General features: G+C 54.4%; 1 protein-coding gene across 1 annotated transcript; it reads right to left on the bottom strand.

Moving 5' to 3' along the window:
* Window positions 1-2,928: 2,928 nt before the first annotated feature.
* On the bottom strand, window positions 2,929-8,000 carry THY1 (Thy-1 cell surface antigen). Its single transcript, XM_082660916.1, has 4 exons — window positions 7,886-8,000; window positions 5,765-5,825; window positions 4,932-5,267; window positions 2,929-4,398 (listed from the first exon to the last, which is right to left on the bottom strand). The coding sequence occupies exons 2-4, from the start codon at window positions 5,799-5,801 to the stop codon at window positions 4,286-4,288; spliced, it is 486 nt and encodes a 161-aa protein (XP_082517042.1). The 5' UTR covers window positions 5,802-5,825; window positions 7,886-8,000; the 3' UTR covers window positions 2,929-4,285.
* Window positions 8,001-14,920: the final 6,920 nt, after the last annotated feature.

The raw sequence follows: 14,920 nt of genomic DNA, 5'->3' as shown, positions 1-14,920 counted from the left end.
TGGGTCTATTGCTGAGAAAGAAAGAGAGAATACATGTTGGAAAACCCTCAAGCAGTGTCTGCCACAGCTTCTCTGCCTCCTAGCCCCAATCACTGCACTGAAATCAATTCCTCACTTCTTACTGGGCTGTAGATTCCTTCAGCCAGGGGCTATGTCTTTTACCTTTTAGCACAGCCAGGTGCTTAACGTTTTTTGTACAAATAAATCATTCCAGCACTACTATCTTATTTTATTTTTTATTTTGTTTTATTTTAATTTTGGCTGCACTGCACGGCTTGCGGGATCTTAGTTCCTTGCAGTGGGGGTGTGGAGTCCTAACCACTGGACAGCCAGGGAATTCCCCTGTCTTATTTTTATTTATTTATTTTATTTTTGGCTGCGTTGGGTCTTTGTTGTTGCACATGGGCTTTCTCTAGTTGCAGCGAGCGGGGGCTATTCTTCATTGTGGTGCGCGGGCTTCTCGTTGCGGTGCTGTCTATTGTTGCGGAGCACAGGCTCTAGAGTGCAGGCTCAGTAGTTGTGGCGCACAGGCTTAGTTGCTCCGCGGAATGTGGGATCTTCCCAGACCAGGGATCGAACCCGTGTCCCCTGCATTGGCAGGCGGGTTCTTAAACCACTGCACCACCAGATGCGCCTCCCGCCCCCCCCCCATCTTATTTTAGAAATCAGAAAAATGAGGCACTGAAGGGTGAAGTGACTAGGGTCATCTAGCCCAGGTTCCCACTGAATTCAGGAAGTTGCTTTCCTGCAGGCTGGACAGGTGGCCTCCACTGACCACGCCCACTGCCAGGCACTCCTGCCTCTGCAGCTGGGCGGCTCCAGCCATCAAAGGCCCCTTCCAGTGTAGAGCCACACTTGGCCTCCGCAGAACTCTCCCATTGGTCCTACGCTGCGCTCTACAGCACGTGCCCACTTCCATAGCTTCCCTGCCCCAGGTCTTCCCTTTGCCAGGCAAAGACGCCTCCCGGGAGTCTTCACATGACATGATACTCCCGAGGGGTGGGAGACATTTGGGGCCTGAGAGCCCTGGGCAGGAGGCAATCCCACCTTTGTTCTGAAGCCCTGCTTCAGGGTTAGCAGGAGGCAGCTGACGACCCTCACGCTTTGCCAGAACTCTGAAGGACTCCAGGCCCACTGATTCCTCAGCGGTAGATGAGGAAGTGCTTTACTCCTAACCTGGGACTTGCTTCTTTCACATGTAAAAACAAACCTGCCCATCACAACACGGGAGCTGCAGACACAGTGAGGACAGGGACATCATGCTGGGGGGGGCAGGGGCTGGAGGATGTGTGTCACGGGTCCCCTGGACGCTGGGTACATTTATTGGTTGGCCAGAGAAAGTCCCTGCGTCTCCCCACGGTGACCCACCTCGTTCTTCCCGAGGGAGCCCCTAGGTGTTGGGAAGACCCTCACGCTGCGCCGTGTGCAGGTGCTCCTGTCTCAGTGGACGAATGTGTGGAGAGGGGCTTCTTTCTCTTTCTACTGAGCAAGGATTCCACGCCCTAAGGTAAGGACCAAGATGGCCAAGGGGGATGTGGGGGAGGGGTGAGGAGGAATGGGAAGGGGCTCGGTGGGGTGGGCTCTGGGCATGTGTGCAGGAACCAGGGCCAGCCCCAGCCCTCTTTGTAACTAGCCGAGTCCCTGAAGACGTGCCGCAGCACTCTTCAGCTCTCCTGACATGACCGGGGAGGAACTGGCTGCCGTCGTGGACTGGCCCCAGGAGCCCACCGCAGCCCCGGCCCGCAGTCTTTCTGGGTTGGCTTGTGCTGTGAGGCCCGACGGCCCTGCCTTTAAATCGTCGAGCCCCTTCCCAGGCCCAGGCCTGTTCCTTTCTTCTCTGTCCCTGCCTTCCTATAGCCCCTGGACCTCAGAGGCCTCTGTGTCTTTTGAAGCTAAGCCCACTCGCCGTGGCCTTGGGCTCTCCTCCCACAGGCGTGGCTGCAAAGGGACCCTTGTTGAGGGGCCACTAAACTCTTCAAGGAAACAGTGCCAGGGTGACAAAGACCACACAGGAGGCTCACACAGGTGCCAGGGTGTCATGGCTTCTCACAGTTGAGGCTGAACGCCTGGCTTCCCAGTTCCTTCCAGAAAGACCTTCCAGCTTTAGCTCTTACTACCCCGAGGGTGGCATTTGAACTCCCTTCCCCTACAAAGGCTCTTCATTTTTTGGCTGCAAGCAGGGCACAGCAAAAGGGCCCTGTGTCCAGGCTGGCTACACTGTCCTGAGTGGCCAACAGCCCACGTGGGGATGGGTGGGTCCCCGTGGTCGGTGACACGGGCAGCTCCCGCTCTTCCTTGAGCGCTTCTCTTGCCCTCTTCCGGCCTGGCCACTACGGGGCTCACTGGCAAAGCTCAGGTATCAATGGGAGGTGTCGCAAGAGTGGGAGTCAGTGGCGTGAGTTTAGATCCTGGGCCTTTAAGCAAATGCTCAGAAAAACCATCCTACCCAGCGCTAAATACCAAATGAGTCAGCTTCTGGGTAGTCACTACTGTCCTCCCCCAGATTCCCTTCTGGGGGCTGCCTCACTCTGGCAGCAACTGAGACCCAGAACCACCCTGTGATGCTGTTCTAGTCCCTTCTACCAAGGGGCGCTTTCTACTCAGTGACTTTTAGGGGAGGGAGCTGGGGACGGGCCTCAGTGTTCTCTCCCCACCCCCAGTGCTTTATGTGGCCATGTTGGAGTTAAGAAGAGACGCTTGTCCTCACACCTTGATGATAAGGGCAGCTCCCGCGTACCGCCTCGCTTCCCGAGCCGCCCCTCTGTGCCCCTCTCTATAGCAGCTGTAAGCTGACGGGGCATTTCTGAGAACATCCAGACGCCAGAAGGCAGACTCCGTGCCTTCGTGCCTGTTAGCACGTTCTGGAACCGGCGCCATGCGGCTTGGCCCACACATGGGGCAGGTGAGTCCACAGAGAGGGAACATTTGTTTATTTGGGCAAACGTGCCGTGTTAGAGTGGTTCTGAGAAGCCGGGCATGCAGTGGTCCACCCCTGGGGGGGCAGCGGGGAGGAGAAGGGCTGCAGAAAGCAGGGATGGGGGAGAGGAGGAGGTGGCGGGTCGGGCCTCAAGGCTAAGGGAGGGGGGCGGGCCTGGGGAGAGAGGAGCAAAGCAGAGACAGACAGGAGGACAGATTCCAGAGGCTTGGTTTTATTGTACAGTATTCTTTTTCCTCAGTGAGATGCCATAAGCTGGGGTGGCACTACACACGGTCACAGGACGGGGAAGAGCCGCCGGGTGCAGAGCTGGCTGCTGGGAAAAGCCACCCCTCGAGGCATGTTCACTTATGGGTATCACCCCACGGCCAGCCCTAGGCCCCCGAGAGGTCCCTGAGGAGGCAGGTCTCTGGGGCGGGGGCCTATCTGAAGGCTTGGGCGCTGCTGGGGGAAGACGGAAGAGCCTCCTGGGGAACACGTGGGCCGAACTCCGTGTGGCTCAGCCAGGGGCTCCACCTCATTCACTGCCTCCAGCTCTGAGTTCTGGAAGCTCCTAGGAGCTTGGGATAGCCTGGGAGGGGGCCTGTCCTCCTCTGCTACCTCCCAACTGCTGGCCGAGCCAGTGCGAGACGCTAGCTCCCATTTTTAGCTTCCTCACTGGGGGGAGGGATGATGGACCCTGCCTTCCACCTGCCTCACCAGCCCATCAGCACTGCTTCCCGGGCAGAATCTGCATTGTCACTGGACCAGACGCCGGGCCCGAGGCCCCTTGGGGACTTCTGCAGGGTAAGAAGGCGGCTTTTTTCTGTGACAGAAAGTGCTCGTGGAGACACTTGGTTCTCTCCTCACAGGATGGGCCACAAACGCTTGGCAGCGCCTTCACATCCGGGGTCTTCAGGCGCCATCCCTACTGCTGAGGGATGTGCTAGGGCCAAACACACCCCTCCCCCTCCTCGCCCAGGTCTCTCCCAGGCCTCTAGTCCCGGTGGGCAAGGATGACCGGCCCCAGGGACTGATACCCCTCCCATCCCCTCACTCTCCATCAGGTCCCCAGCCCTGGCTTCCCTTTTCGCGAACTGCCAAAGAAAAGGTAGGATAAGTCCTAAATCAGACAGAAGCAGCTCTGGAACTAAGGATACAAATAGGCAGTGGCGTGCGGAGAGGGTAGGGGGTGGCAGTGGGGGATGGGAGATGATGGCATGCAGCAGTGGGATTCCTTAGGGGCGGTGGGGTCCCCACTTCTCCCCAAGGTGTGTGGGAGGTTGGGGGGAGGGGGGTCAACTGACTCCGAGAAGTAGGGTCTCTGGACTGGGCCTCGTGGCTTCCTGTATTCTCCATGGGCCCAGCCAGTCACAGGGAGATGAAATCCATGGCCTGCAGGAGGGGCAGCGAGAGCAGAAGCAGGAGCAGCCACGAGGTGCTCTGGATCAGCAGGCTCGTGCCTCCGCACTTGACCAGCGTATCTGTGGACAGAGGACGGGGCAGAGAGGCAGGGCGGGAATGCAGAGCGGCCGGGACTCGGGCAGGCCCAGGCCCAGGGCAAGGCTGCTTTCCCTTGGGGAGGGTGGCGCCGTGATGTCTTGGCTGGAACCAGGGCCAACCTGGTCTGACAAAACCAGCCACCTTTCCCATTTGCAGGTTCCTGGGCCCTTGAACAAATATCGTCACGAGGAAACTGTGGGCGAGGCAGCTGTGCCATCCTGCTTTCCAGGTGGGGAGAAGGAGGTCCGGGGAGGCCGAGTGATCTGCCCGCAGTCATGGGGGAAGCGTGTGCCACACCACTCTGCCCGTCTGACCGTCCCCTTAGACTTTCCCCATTCACGCTGAAGGTAGCGATTCCGCCGGGCACAGGCAGCAGTGGGCGGAAGGGGAGAGAAGTTATGGGACCACTCCCTATTGCGGCCCAGCCAAGGGGACTGCCAGCTGTCCCAGCCAGCCCGTTCCTCCCCAGCCTGCCTCTCCCAGCTTCCTTGGTCCTGTTGGGGGTTTGCCTCACCTCTGAGCACAGAGACGTTCCTGTTGGAGACGATGGGAGTCTGACCAGAGAGGTGGAGTGCGCACGTGTAGGTCCCCTCATCCTTGGTGGTGAAGCCCGACAGGTAGAGGACCTTGAGATTGTACTTGCTGAAGAAGTTGGTTCGGGAGCGGTATGCGTGCTCAGGGACCCCAATGGTGCCAAAGAGCACGTGCTTCTTCGTCTCACGGGTCAGGCTGAACTCGTACTGAATGGGCAGGTTGGTGGTATTCTCATGGCGGCAGTCTAGACGAAGGCTCTGGTCCACCAGGCAGGCTGTCAGGCTGGTCACCTTCTGCCCACGGGCCACCTGTAAGACTGGCACCAGCAGTGCCCCCTCCAAGTTGGTGAGGACCTGTAGAGCAGGGGGCCTCCCATCCACGTTAACAGTAGAGAAAGGCCTGGCCAGGGAAGGGCACAGGGTCTGCTCTCTGAGCACCTCTCCCCGCCCAGAGGTCCCTGAGGGCCAGTCTACCTTCCCTACCGCAGGCCCCAGCCTACCTCCCTCTACTCTAGTCGTGGGTCCCACCAGTATGTTCCAGGGGCAGGAGACCTTGGGGGAAGTTGATGCAACATCCTGGTTCACACTTGGAGATTCCAACTCAGTATGGGGCAGGCTCAGTGAATTGAGTTTCCAAAAACCATCCCAGGCAGTCAGAAGATCAACTAGGTTGCTCAGCTGACTTAGGGATAAAAGGAGCCCTCTCTCTCCTTTAGTCACCTCTACTTTCTGAGGTCATGAGGAAGAAGCTAGCTTCTCTGAAAGGAAGGCAGCCAGGGTGCTTGGAATCCCAGCCCTGCCCCTTGCCCGGTACCTGTCAGCAAGAGAGTGATGCCAATGGTAGGGTTCATGGTGCCGAGAGCTCAGTCCTGGATCTGGGGGTGCAACAGGATGGGAATCAGCCAAGAGGTGGGGCAGGTGCGCCTGCACTTACTGCCAGGGCTGGGGGCCCCTGGGAGACATGCCATAATGGCCACAGTGGGCATCCAAGCCCCTCTCTACAGCCCTCTCCCCTCCCACCTCTCAGTGAATGTGACACTGCCACTCAGCCCTTCCCCATCTGGGAAAGCAAGGGGGTTGGAGAACACACCCTTCCGTGGTGTGTATGTGTGCTGAACCCTTACTAGCTGGGTGGCTTTGAGTAAGTGACTTTAACTTGACCGTTTCCTCTTTCAGGAAGTCAGGGACTTCCTAATTTTTTAATCGTAAAATTTGCAGAACACCCAATTTATTATCTTCACCACTTTTAAGTGTACAGTCTCCAATCTCCAGAACCCTTTTCATCTTGCAAAATCAGAACTCTCTACCCATGAAACAAAACCTCCTCATTCAGGGCCTACCTATTTCTCGTTCAGAAGAAAATCCCCAGTGCCCAGACAGTTCCTGGCATACAACAGATGCCCGAAAGGTACTGAATGAACCTGGGCTTTAGATGCCCACAGGGTTGTGATGGGGATTAAGAAAAATGACAGACATCTGGCACTGCTGGAGATTAAGTGATCCACGGCCTTAGTCCCCGGCCTCTTAGATGAGCGTGGTCGGGTATGTGTGGGGCCCCAGGTAGGACCGTACTTGGCACACCGCTAAGGGTGTTCCCGACTGTGTGTGGGGAAGGCGACAGTGCCATCCTATTGCATAGGTTCTCTGCATCAGAACCAAGATGTTTCCAATTGTCCAGCTCTCCGGGCAGGATTCCTGGGCCTGCAGCTTTCCAGTCCAGATTCGGTAGCCTCCCTGCCTAGGCTCTCTGCCCTGTCTTTTTTTTTGCAGCCTAGGCTGAATCTATATCCCGGCGAGGCGACACAGAGCGGGTAGCCTAGCCCGTCTGCAGCAGTGCTCGCCAGGGAGAGGCCACAGCAGGGGCGTGTGCCTGCGAGTGCGCGGGGCCGTGCCCTGGTGCGTGCGCCCTGCTGAGCAGGGCGCGCCGCTAGCCGCGTCTAGGGTCCCAGGCGCTCAGCCCAGTGGGGGGAGGGGGGAGGGAGGGGCGAGACTGGGGCTCCCGGGTGCCTGCGGCTGCAGTCGGTTCCCTCTCAGACCCCTGCTGAGAGGGACCCGGAGGTGCCGTTGGGGAAGAAAGGGAGGTCGACATCTGGTTTAGATTAGCATACGCTGAGTTACAGAGGGGGTGGCGAGCTTGGGATCTAGGAGAGGAAGCGGGGGAAGCAGCGGCTAGAACTAGAAAGGAAGAAATGGGGCTGGGACTCAAGGGGATGTAGAGCCAAAGGGAGGGGTAGACAGCTGGAGGGGAGGTGCAGTCTGCCTTTCCTCGGCCTTGCGTCCCCGCAGCTCAGAACCCGGAGAAGCTTTGCTCTCCCTCCTCTCCAGCCCGCGTTCGACTAACCCCACCCTTATTCCGTGTCCCTATTCCAATCCTCTCCTTTCCCAACTGAGGTCCTTCTTCCCCCTCTCTCATCCTTTTCCAGTTCTCGCCTCCCCCGTCTGCCAGCCTTCCTCCCAGTCCCCGCCCCAGCCCCCGCCCGCGGTACTGCGGTTTCCCGTTCCTTGGATGCCCCGCACCCAGCCCGCAGCGAGGTCGCAGGGCAGAGATATCCTTCAGTTTGCGGTCCTCTGCTCCCCCAGTTTCACCGCCCCCCACCCCTGGTCCCGCCTTCGCAGGCTGGCTTTGGGGACGTCTGGCTGGAGAGCAGAACGCAAGGCTTTCCTTGGCGCCCTTCCTCCCAGTTCTCCTCCAGCACCCCAGCCCCAGGCGAACGTTCCCCAGCGGGCGAAAGTTTCGCCGCGACCCCCGGCCTGCAGCAGTTGCGTCCGGCTCCTGCCCCTGCCTGGCAAGCAGCCCCCTCCTCAAGCACTGAGCGGCTCCTTCCCAGGGCGCCCTCCGACCGTTTTCCGAAGCCTCGGATCGGGAGGGCCTGCCTGGGCGCCAGGGGGCCTATTATCCCTGCGCCCCGGGTCCCGCCCTGCCTCTGGCTCCTACCTGGGCTCCGGTTCTCGGCCGCAGCAGCCTCCTCCAGACGCGCTGCCGCCTCCAGTTGCTACACCCTGCCCGGCGCCCGCAGTTTTCACCAGGGGTGGGAGAGGAGGAGCGGGGAGGGCCCGGGGGCTCGGCCAATCAGAGGCTGAGTGGGTAGCGGAAAAAGGGTGGCAGAGGGAGGAGGAGGCGGTCCGATATTGGTGCGGGACTGTGGCCGTCCGCAGCCAAAGGGGGCCCTCACTGTGGCTGGCGGACCTGACCAGGGATGGAGGGGTTCAGGACCCTGGAGATCAGGGTGGGGCCGCTAGCCGCTTCCCAGAGCCCCGCCAAGGCTTTAATCCTTTCTTCTGACCTAGGCTTCACAAGCCTGTGGGAAAACCAAGGGGTAAGGGATGAATGATGGAGGCCAGCAACTGAGCCCCCTTAGGCAGCGCCCATGCCTCCTCGTTTCCTTTTCAGCTGGAGCCCATCTCCACAGGAGCCGCCAGTGAGAGGTTTTTGGTGTTGGAATATTCCAGGTTTTCTCCAAAGGAAGATGGTAGGGTGTTTTTCCACATTGGAGCAGCCCTTCAGAAGCAAGGCAGCACCTGGTCTTTCCTGGTCCCCAGCCCTGCTCCGCCCCCTCACCCAGCCTAGAACACCCGGCCCTTCAGCGACTTTCTGCTCTTGGGCACCGTCTCCCTCGGCTCCTGGGCTGGCGCTTCCTGGTGCAGACAGCTAGAAGGTTCTTCTCAATTTCATGTACCCCTCCTGCCCCCACTCCCACCCAAGTTCTTGAGTACTGTCTGCTTGGTCTTCAGACAAGGGAAAGGGTGCCGCTCTCTATCAAGCGTTCTGCTGGGCACATTACATCCATGGCTACAATCTGCTGGGTTCATCTCAGCCCACTCTCCATCCCACTTCATGGTTAGTAAGTGGGAGAGCTGGCCGGTTGACTTGGGGTGTGGAGCCCCAAGTCCTTAGTGCTGAGCCACTCCACGGCTGCATCCCAGACCGGTGGGAGGGGGAAATTGTGGAACTGTGGGAAAGGGGAGGAGACAGGACCAACTAGAAATGGATACCACGCTTTTAATCCCCTGGGGCACCTGTCCTTGCCCCATTTATTTGACGTCATCAGAGGCCCTTGGATTTTTTTTTTTTTTTTTAACAGCCAGTGCTAATGACTTGTCTCTCCCAGCCACGGGTGAGGTGAAGTTTTTGAACAAAGATCTATTTGATTGAGTTGCATCCTTGTGGCCTCTTTGTGAATTCTGGTGGGGACATCCTGTGGGCTGGCCCTGCCCCCCTGCCTACCCCTTCTCCTATTCTTTCACAGACATTGGGCCTGGCTCCCTCACTGCAGTTTCCATTAGTGTGATGGCACTGTTGGAAGCCATCCCTGGGCTTGCAAATGGGAGATTCATTTCCCTCTCCCTCCCTTGGAGGTTAGGTGGCCTCCCAACGCTTACAATGATGGAATTTTCTAACGGGAACAAGCCTCGCAGATGGTCAAGTCCAGGGGCCCTTGGCTCTGCTAAAAAACAGAAGCTCCTGGGGCACTTTATGAGAAATGCAGCTGCCCCTGCCCCCCTGGGATCTCCCTAGTCTAGTAGTAGAGCTGCCTGAGTCTGCACTTTTCACAAGCTCCCAGGCCTGGGACCATCCCTCTTCAAAGATCAGGTGACCTGGCTTCTCATTGTCTGGAGGGTAACTTTTAAGGCCCTGGATGTCCTGGCCCCTGGCAGCCGACCTCTACCACCACCTCATCTTTCCCTTCCATCTTCCTGCTGCATTCAATACGTGCTAGCCTCCTCCTTGGCACGCCACGCAGTGTCTTTCCTGCTTAACAGCTTTCTGGTTCTCAGTCCAGGATCTTTCCTATCAGAGCACAGTTGCTTTAGTTGCTTTAGCTTCAGCCTAACCACCCCCACCCCGCCACCGGAACATACACACACACACACACACACACAGATGGGGCTGGAGGTGGTTACTCTTTTTGGCAAGACATGAGGATACCCAGAGGCCCCTTAACTACCGGAGATATCTGGGCTCTGTCTGGACAAGACCCTGCATGCTCTGTTTTCCACTCTATGGCCCAGTCTCTGAGTGTTGCTGGTTGGAAGGCCTAGCTGTGCTATTTTGATAAGTTTATGAGGACCTGGCCTATTTTCTGGGTCCCCAAGCACTTCACTTCAGGAAGGGGTGGGGAGTGTGGACTCTAGAGGGTGCGGCAATTGTGTGTCTGCTAAAGCAAGGTCTCCGGCTGGATGGAGTTAATGGCTCAAGTGAGACATTTAGGGGCTGGGATGGAACACAGGGTGGTGATGGGGAGGAGATGTATAACTCCCATTTGCTAATGGCACAGGATAGGAGTGCTGAAAGCAGGAAGGGTTTAGAGGAATCCACCCAAGGCAAGATTTACCGGCAGACTGTGGCTGCCCTGTTGGTCCCTTAGATCTTTCCTCTCCCATCATCTCCAGTTGCCTCATTTAGAGACACATGGAGTAAATACACCTCTAAAAATGCACATTCTGGGACTTACCTGGTGGCACAGTGGTTAAGACTCTGCGCTCCCAGTGCAGGGGGCCCGGGTCCGATCCCTGGTCGGGGAACTAGATCCCACATGCATGCTGCAACTAAGAGTTCACATGCCAAAACTAAGGAGCCCACCTGCCACAACTAAGACCCGGCGCAACCAAATAAATAAATAAATATAAAAAACAACCCACAAAGTAATAAAAATGCACATTCCTTTAGGATGACCAAGGGACTACCAGCCATTCACTCTTTTTATTTCCCTATTTCATCAGATTGTCTTTTTAATCACAGAGGTGGCAGAAGCCATCTCATCATTTTATAGCTGGAAAATGAGGCCCACAAAAGATAATGATTTGTCAAAGGTCAGACAAAGATTTTGGAGCACAGGCAAGACTAGCTAGATCCCAGATCCCCTGACTCCATGTACAGTGCTCTCCACTGCTCCCAGGGTGGGTCTTCAGACTTCTGCTAGACTGGCTTCCCTGGTGCATGGTGAGATGAGAGAAACAAGGCCAATGTGGGGTGCTCTGAACAGAGCTGTCAGGTTGCTGCTTTGTTCTGATCACCTCCTATTCACTCTGTTGAAAAGGGAGGATTCCCAGATTCCCACCCTAGGGTTTTGGAGATGGTTGAACACATGACCCCTGACACTGGACAGATGTGATTGACAGCAGTTTATTAGTCCCCTGTACTCACAGCCCGGAGGAAGACACCACATGCCAGGCACTGCCACTCAGGAGCTGCACTCAGGAACAGTGAAAAAGCGGGAGCTGTGAGGCAGGCTTTGTCGTACCCAAAGGGTGGAATGCTCATTTCCCGCAGGAGGATATGATTGGCTTGTTTGAATAATTCTGTGGGCTGGCGGGGAACGGAAGCCTGATTCTCAGGGATAAGCAGGGATTATACCTGGTCCCTGTGAAAAGGAGGGTTAATTGACCAGAAGAACTTATCAGCAGAAACTGATAATTGGGAAGGAGAATTTGTGGTTAGGCCACTTGAGACCTTCCCAGTTGGATCACATGTTAAGACAGCTTTTGAGCCCTAATTCTGGGCTAATTGAGGCCACACACCGGCCCTTCCTTGCAATGGTCTATTTTTTCATTCTAAGGTTATACCTTTCCATTTTTTTGAACTGATGGTGGTAGGTGGTGTGTTTTTAATGTCCCTTCTAGGCACAAAAAGTGGTAACTTTCTGTTGCTCCCCAAACTTCTTTGGAAATATGAGTAGTCTATGTAATTGAAAAATCTTGGAACCACTGCTTGACCCTCTGCTGCCTCTCCTAATCTCTAGTTGAGGTCAACTCCTTGAGTGAGGTCACTCCCCGAAGCAATGCATGTTTGGTTGGAGAGTATGACAAAAAAGAGAAGTTTCTCTTAGAATGCAGGGCAGAGGGCGAGAGGTCAAAGCACCAATGGAGATAACACTTTCAACATTTATTTAAGAAAGTTTATTCATGAATGTTTAACTAATCAAATAATTAAAAGACATTATTTTTTATTTTAAAAACTTTATTTCTTTATTTACTTTTGGCTGCTTTGGGTCTTCGTTGCTGCGTGTGGGCTTTCTCTAGTTGTGGTGAGCGGGGGCTACTCTTCATTGCAGTGCGTGGGCTTCTCATTGCAGTGGCTTCTCTCGTTGTGGAGCACAGGCTCTAGGTGCGTGGGCTTCAGTAGTTGTGGCACGCAGGCTCAGTAGTTGTGGCGCACGGGCTTGGTTGCTCCGCAGCATGTGGGATCTTCCCGGACCAGGGCTCGAACCCATGTCCCCTGCATTGGCAGGCAGATTCTTAACCACTGTGCCATCAGGGAAGTCCTGAAAGACATTATTGTTAGGCACAATGTTCTAGACACAGGACTAGACCCTGGGAATACAAAGATCAATAGAGCACAGTCTGCCTTCGAAGGCTTGTCCAGTGGGGGAGATGAAAATGGTAAATAGACAGTTAGAAAACAATAGGGTAAGTGCAGAGGTAGAGATGTGTGTAAAGTATTGTGGCAGCTCAAAGAAGGGACAACTAATGACCCAGTCTGTCAAGAGAGGCCTTGTTGGAAGAGGGGAGGCATGAACTGAGTCTAAAGAAAAATGGGAGTTACCCAGGTAACAGTAGTGTTACAGTACTGCCCTCCAATGAATCATGTATCCTGATATCCATGCCCTCATGTGATCTCCATCTTCATTGACTCTGGACTTGGCCATGTGCCTTGCTTTGGCCAATGGGCTGTCAGCAAATGAGATGCAAGCAGAAGCTTGATAAGTGTTTGTAGTTGGGACTTGCCTTCTTGGAATTCAGTTGCCACGTGAGAAAGTTTGAGCAACCACGTAGAGAACTGAGGTGCCTCAGTTTGTATCAACCACCACTTGGGATCAGCTAGCCCCCAGTTAACCTGCCACATGCTCACAAACACATGTGTAATCCTAACTGATGCCACCGAGAACAGAAATGAACCACCCCCAATAAGCCTACTAAGGTGGTTTTAAAACCTGGATAGAAATCCTTCGATCTTCCTTTCTCAAGAAGTGAAGTCTGTGTCCCACCTGAGTCTTAATAGATTTGTGACTGCTCCCACCGACAGAATATGACAGAAGTGATGCTAAAAGACTTTTGAATTCAGGTCTTAGGCCATATAGCTTTTACTTTGTTCTCTGGGACACTTGCTCTTGGCACCGCCATATGCGATGTCTGACGACCCTAAGGCTGTGCTGTTGAAGCCCCCGTCCCGTGGAGAGGCATCATGGAAACACGCTAGACCCACGTGAACCTAGCTTTCAGAGTCATTTCAGCCCAGGCTCCAGTCATGTAGATAAAGAAGCTTCCAGACAATCCAGCCCCAAGCTGTTTGAGTTGTCCGCCTAACTGTTCGAGTTTTCAAGCTGAGGCCCCAGATATTGCGGGACAGAGACAAGTCTGAATTCCTGACCCACAGAATCCGTGAACTTAATAAAACGGTGGTTGTTTGAAGCTGTTGTTCTAGGTGATTTGTTACGTAGCAATAGGTACCTGATACATAAATTGGTACCTAGAAGTGTGGTACCTAAACATGCTTTAAAAACCTAAACATGGGGCAGTGGCTTTGGAACTGGGTGGTGGGCAAAGGTCTGCATGATAAGCAGCAAGGAGGCTGTAGTGCAGGCTGGAGGGGCTGTGAATGAACTGGTGGGAGAGGCTGGGAAAGCAGTAAGGAAACTGCTTGGAGGCTGGACCAAGGGTGACTCGTGTTATATACGGTGGCGAAACAATTGGCAAAAACATTGCTTTTGGTAACAGAAAACGCACCTACTGAGTGTGGATTTAGCTAAAGGGATCTAGAGACAGAATGCTGAAAGTGTCATTTGGGTGCTTCTAGCTGGCATGATAAGGTATTATAAGAGAGATGAGCTAAATGAGGATCTGTCCAGTTTGCTGAGATGGAAAAGAAAACTGGTCTCATTTCCAGTCTCTCCAGCAGGCAATAGATTCTCAAAGTGAGAACTAGCCTAAAGGTAAAGATTAAATCAAGCATATGATTGTAGAAACTTCGTTCAGACCCCAGGAAGATTTAAGATGGTGCTTAGTAGACCTTCTCAAAAGGGTTTCTGAGAAAGTTAAGGCTGCCGTCCCATAGCAGAAATAGAATCTTCTTGAAACTAATTATGCATGTGACTTTTGGTGCGCAAAGTGAACCCAATAATACTCACAGAAAACCCATAAAGTTTTAAAGAGTATTGTACTGGCAAAAACTCTATCAGTTTGGACTCAAAGGGAACGACACAGTTAAAAATGAAAAGAGGCCTTGGCCCCCCCAACTATCTATGGACAGTAAGCTGGCCAATATTCACACAGGCCTTTTCTTATGGAAAAGAAAATCCTCTCAGAGGGCAGAACCAAGAGCCCAGAGGATATAACTAGAAGCCAAGGGGAACTGAGCTCTATTCAAGTCACATTCCCTGCCTCTGGAGTAGGGGTCCTGATAATAGTGCCTGGTTGGATTCCAGAATGGCTTTGAATTCCATGATCGCTACGTGCCTCCTGTTTCTCCCCCTTTTAAGGGGAGCATCTGTTGAGGTTATCCTGTATGTGATCTACCGTTGTATGCTGGGCACGTGGGGAGCAGATTTCTTGTCTTGTTAGCTCACAGCCTTCTGGATCAAAAGGAGCCACACCCGAGGCGTGGTACCCCAGGAGATTCAGCCACATCCAGACCTGCTGCATGTTATGAGATCAAGGACTTTGAGCCTGCTGTCATGATTGGATACTACTTCGGGTGTTTTGGTAGGGGGTGTATATTTCACACGTGGGAAGGCTGTGCATCATTAGGGGTAGAGGGCAGACTGTGGTAGATTGCTACCTTCATGGCTCCCCAGGGAGTCACACCTCTTCCATATTGATTCTGGACTCAGCTCTATGACATACGTTGGCCAATGGGATTTGAGCAAATGCGATCAGGCAGAAACTTCACAAATGCTTGTGCGTTAGGGCTTGCTGCTTCTTTTTTTGGTTTTCATTTTAACAGTTTTTAATGAAAGTTGTACGCAAGATTACT

This window comes from Grampus griseus (assembly GCF_964374135.1).
Source record: "Grampus griseus genome assembly, chromosome: 8".
Lineage (NCBI taxonomy): Eukaryota > Metazoa > Chordata > Mammalia > Artiodactyla > Delphinidae > Grampus > Grampus griseus.
The sequence above is the reverse complement of the archived record's forward strand: the minus strand, read 5'-3'. Positions and strand labels throughout refer to the sequence as shown.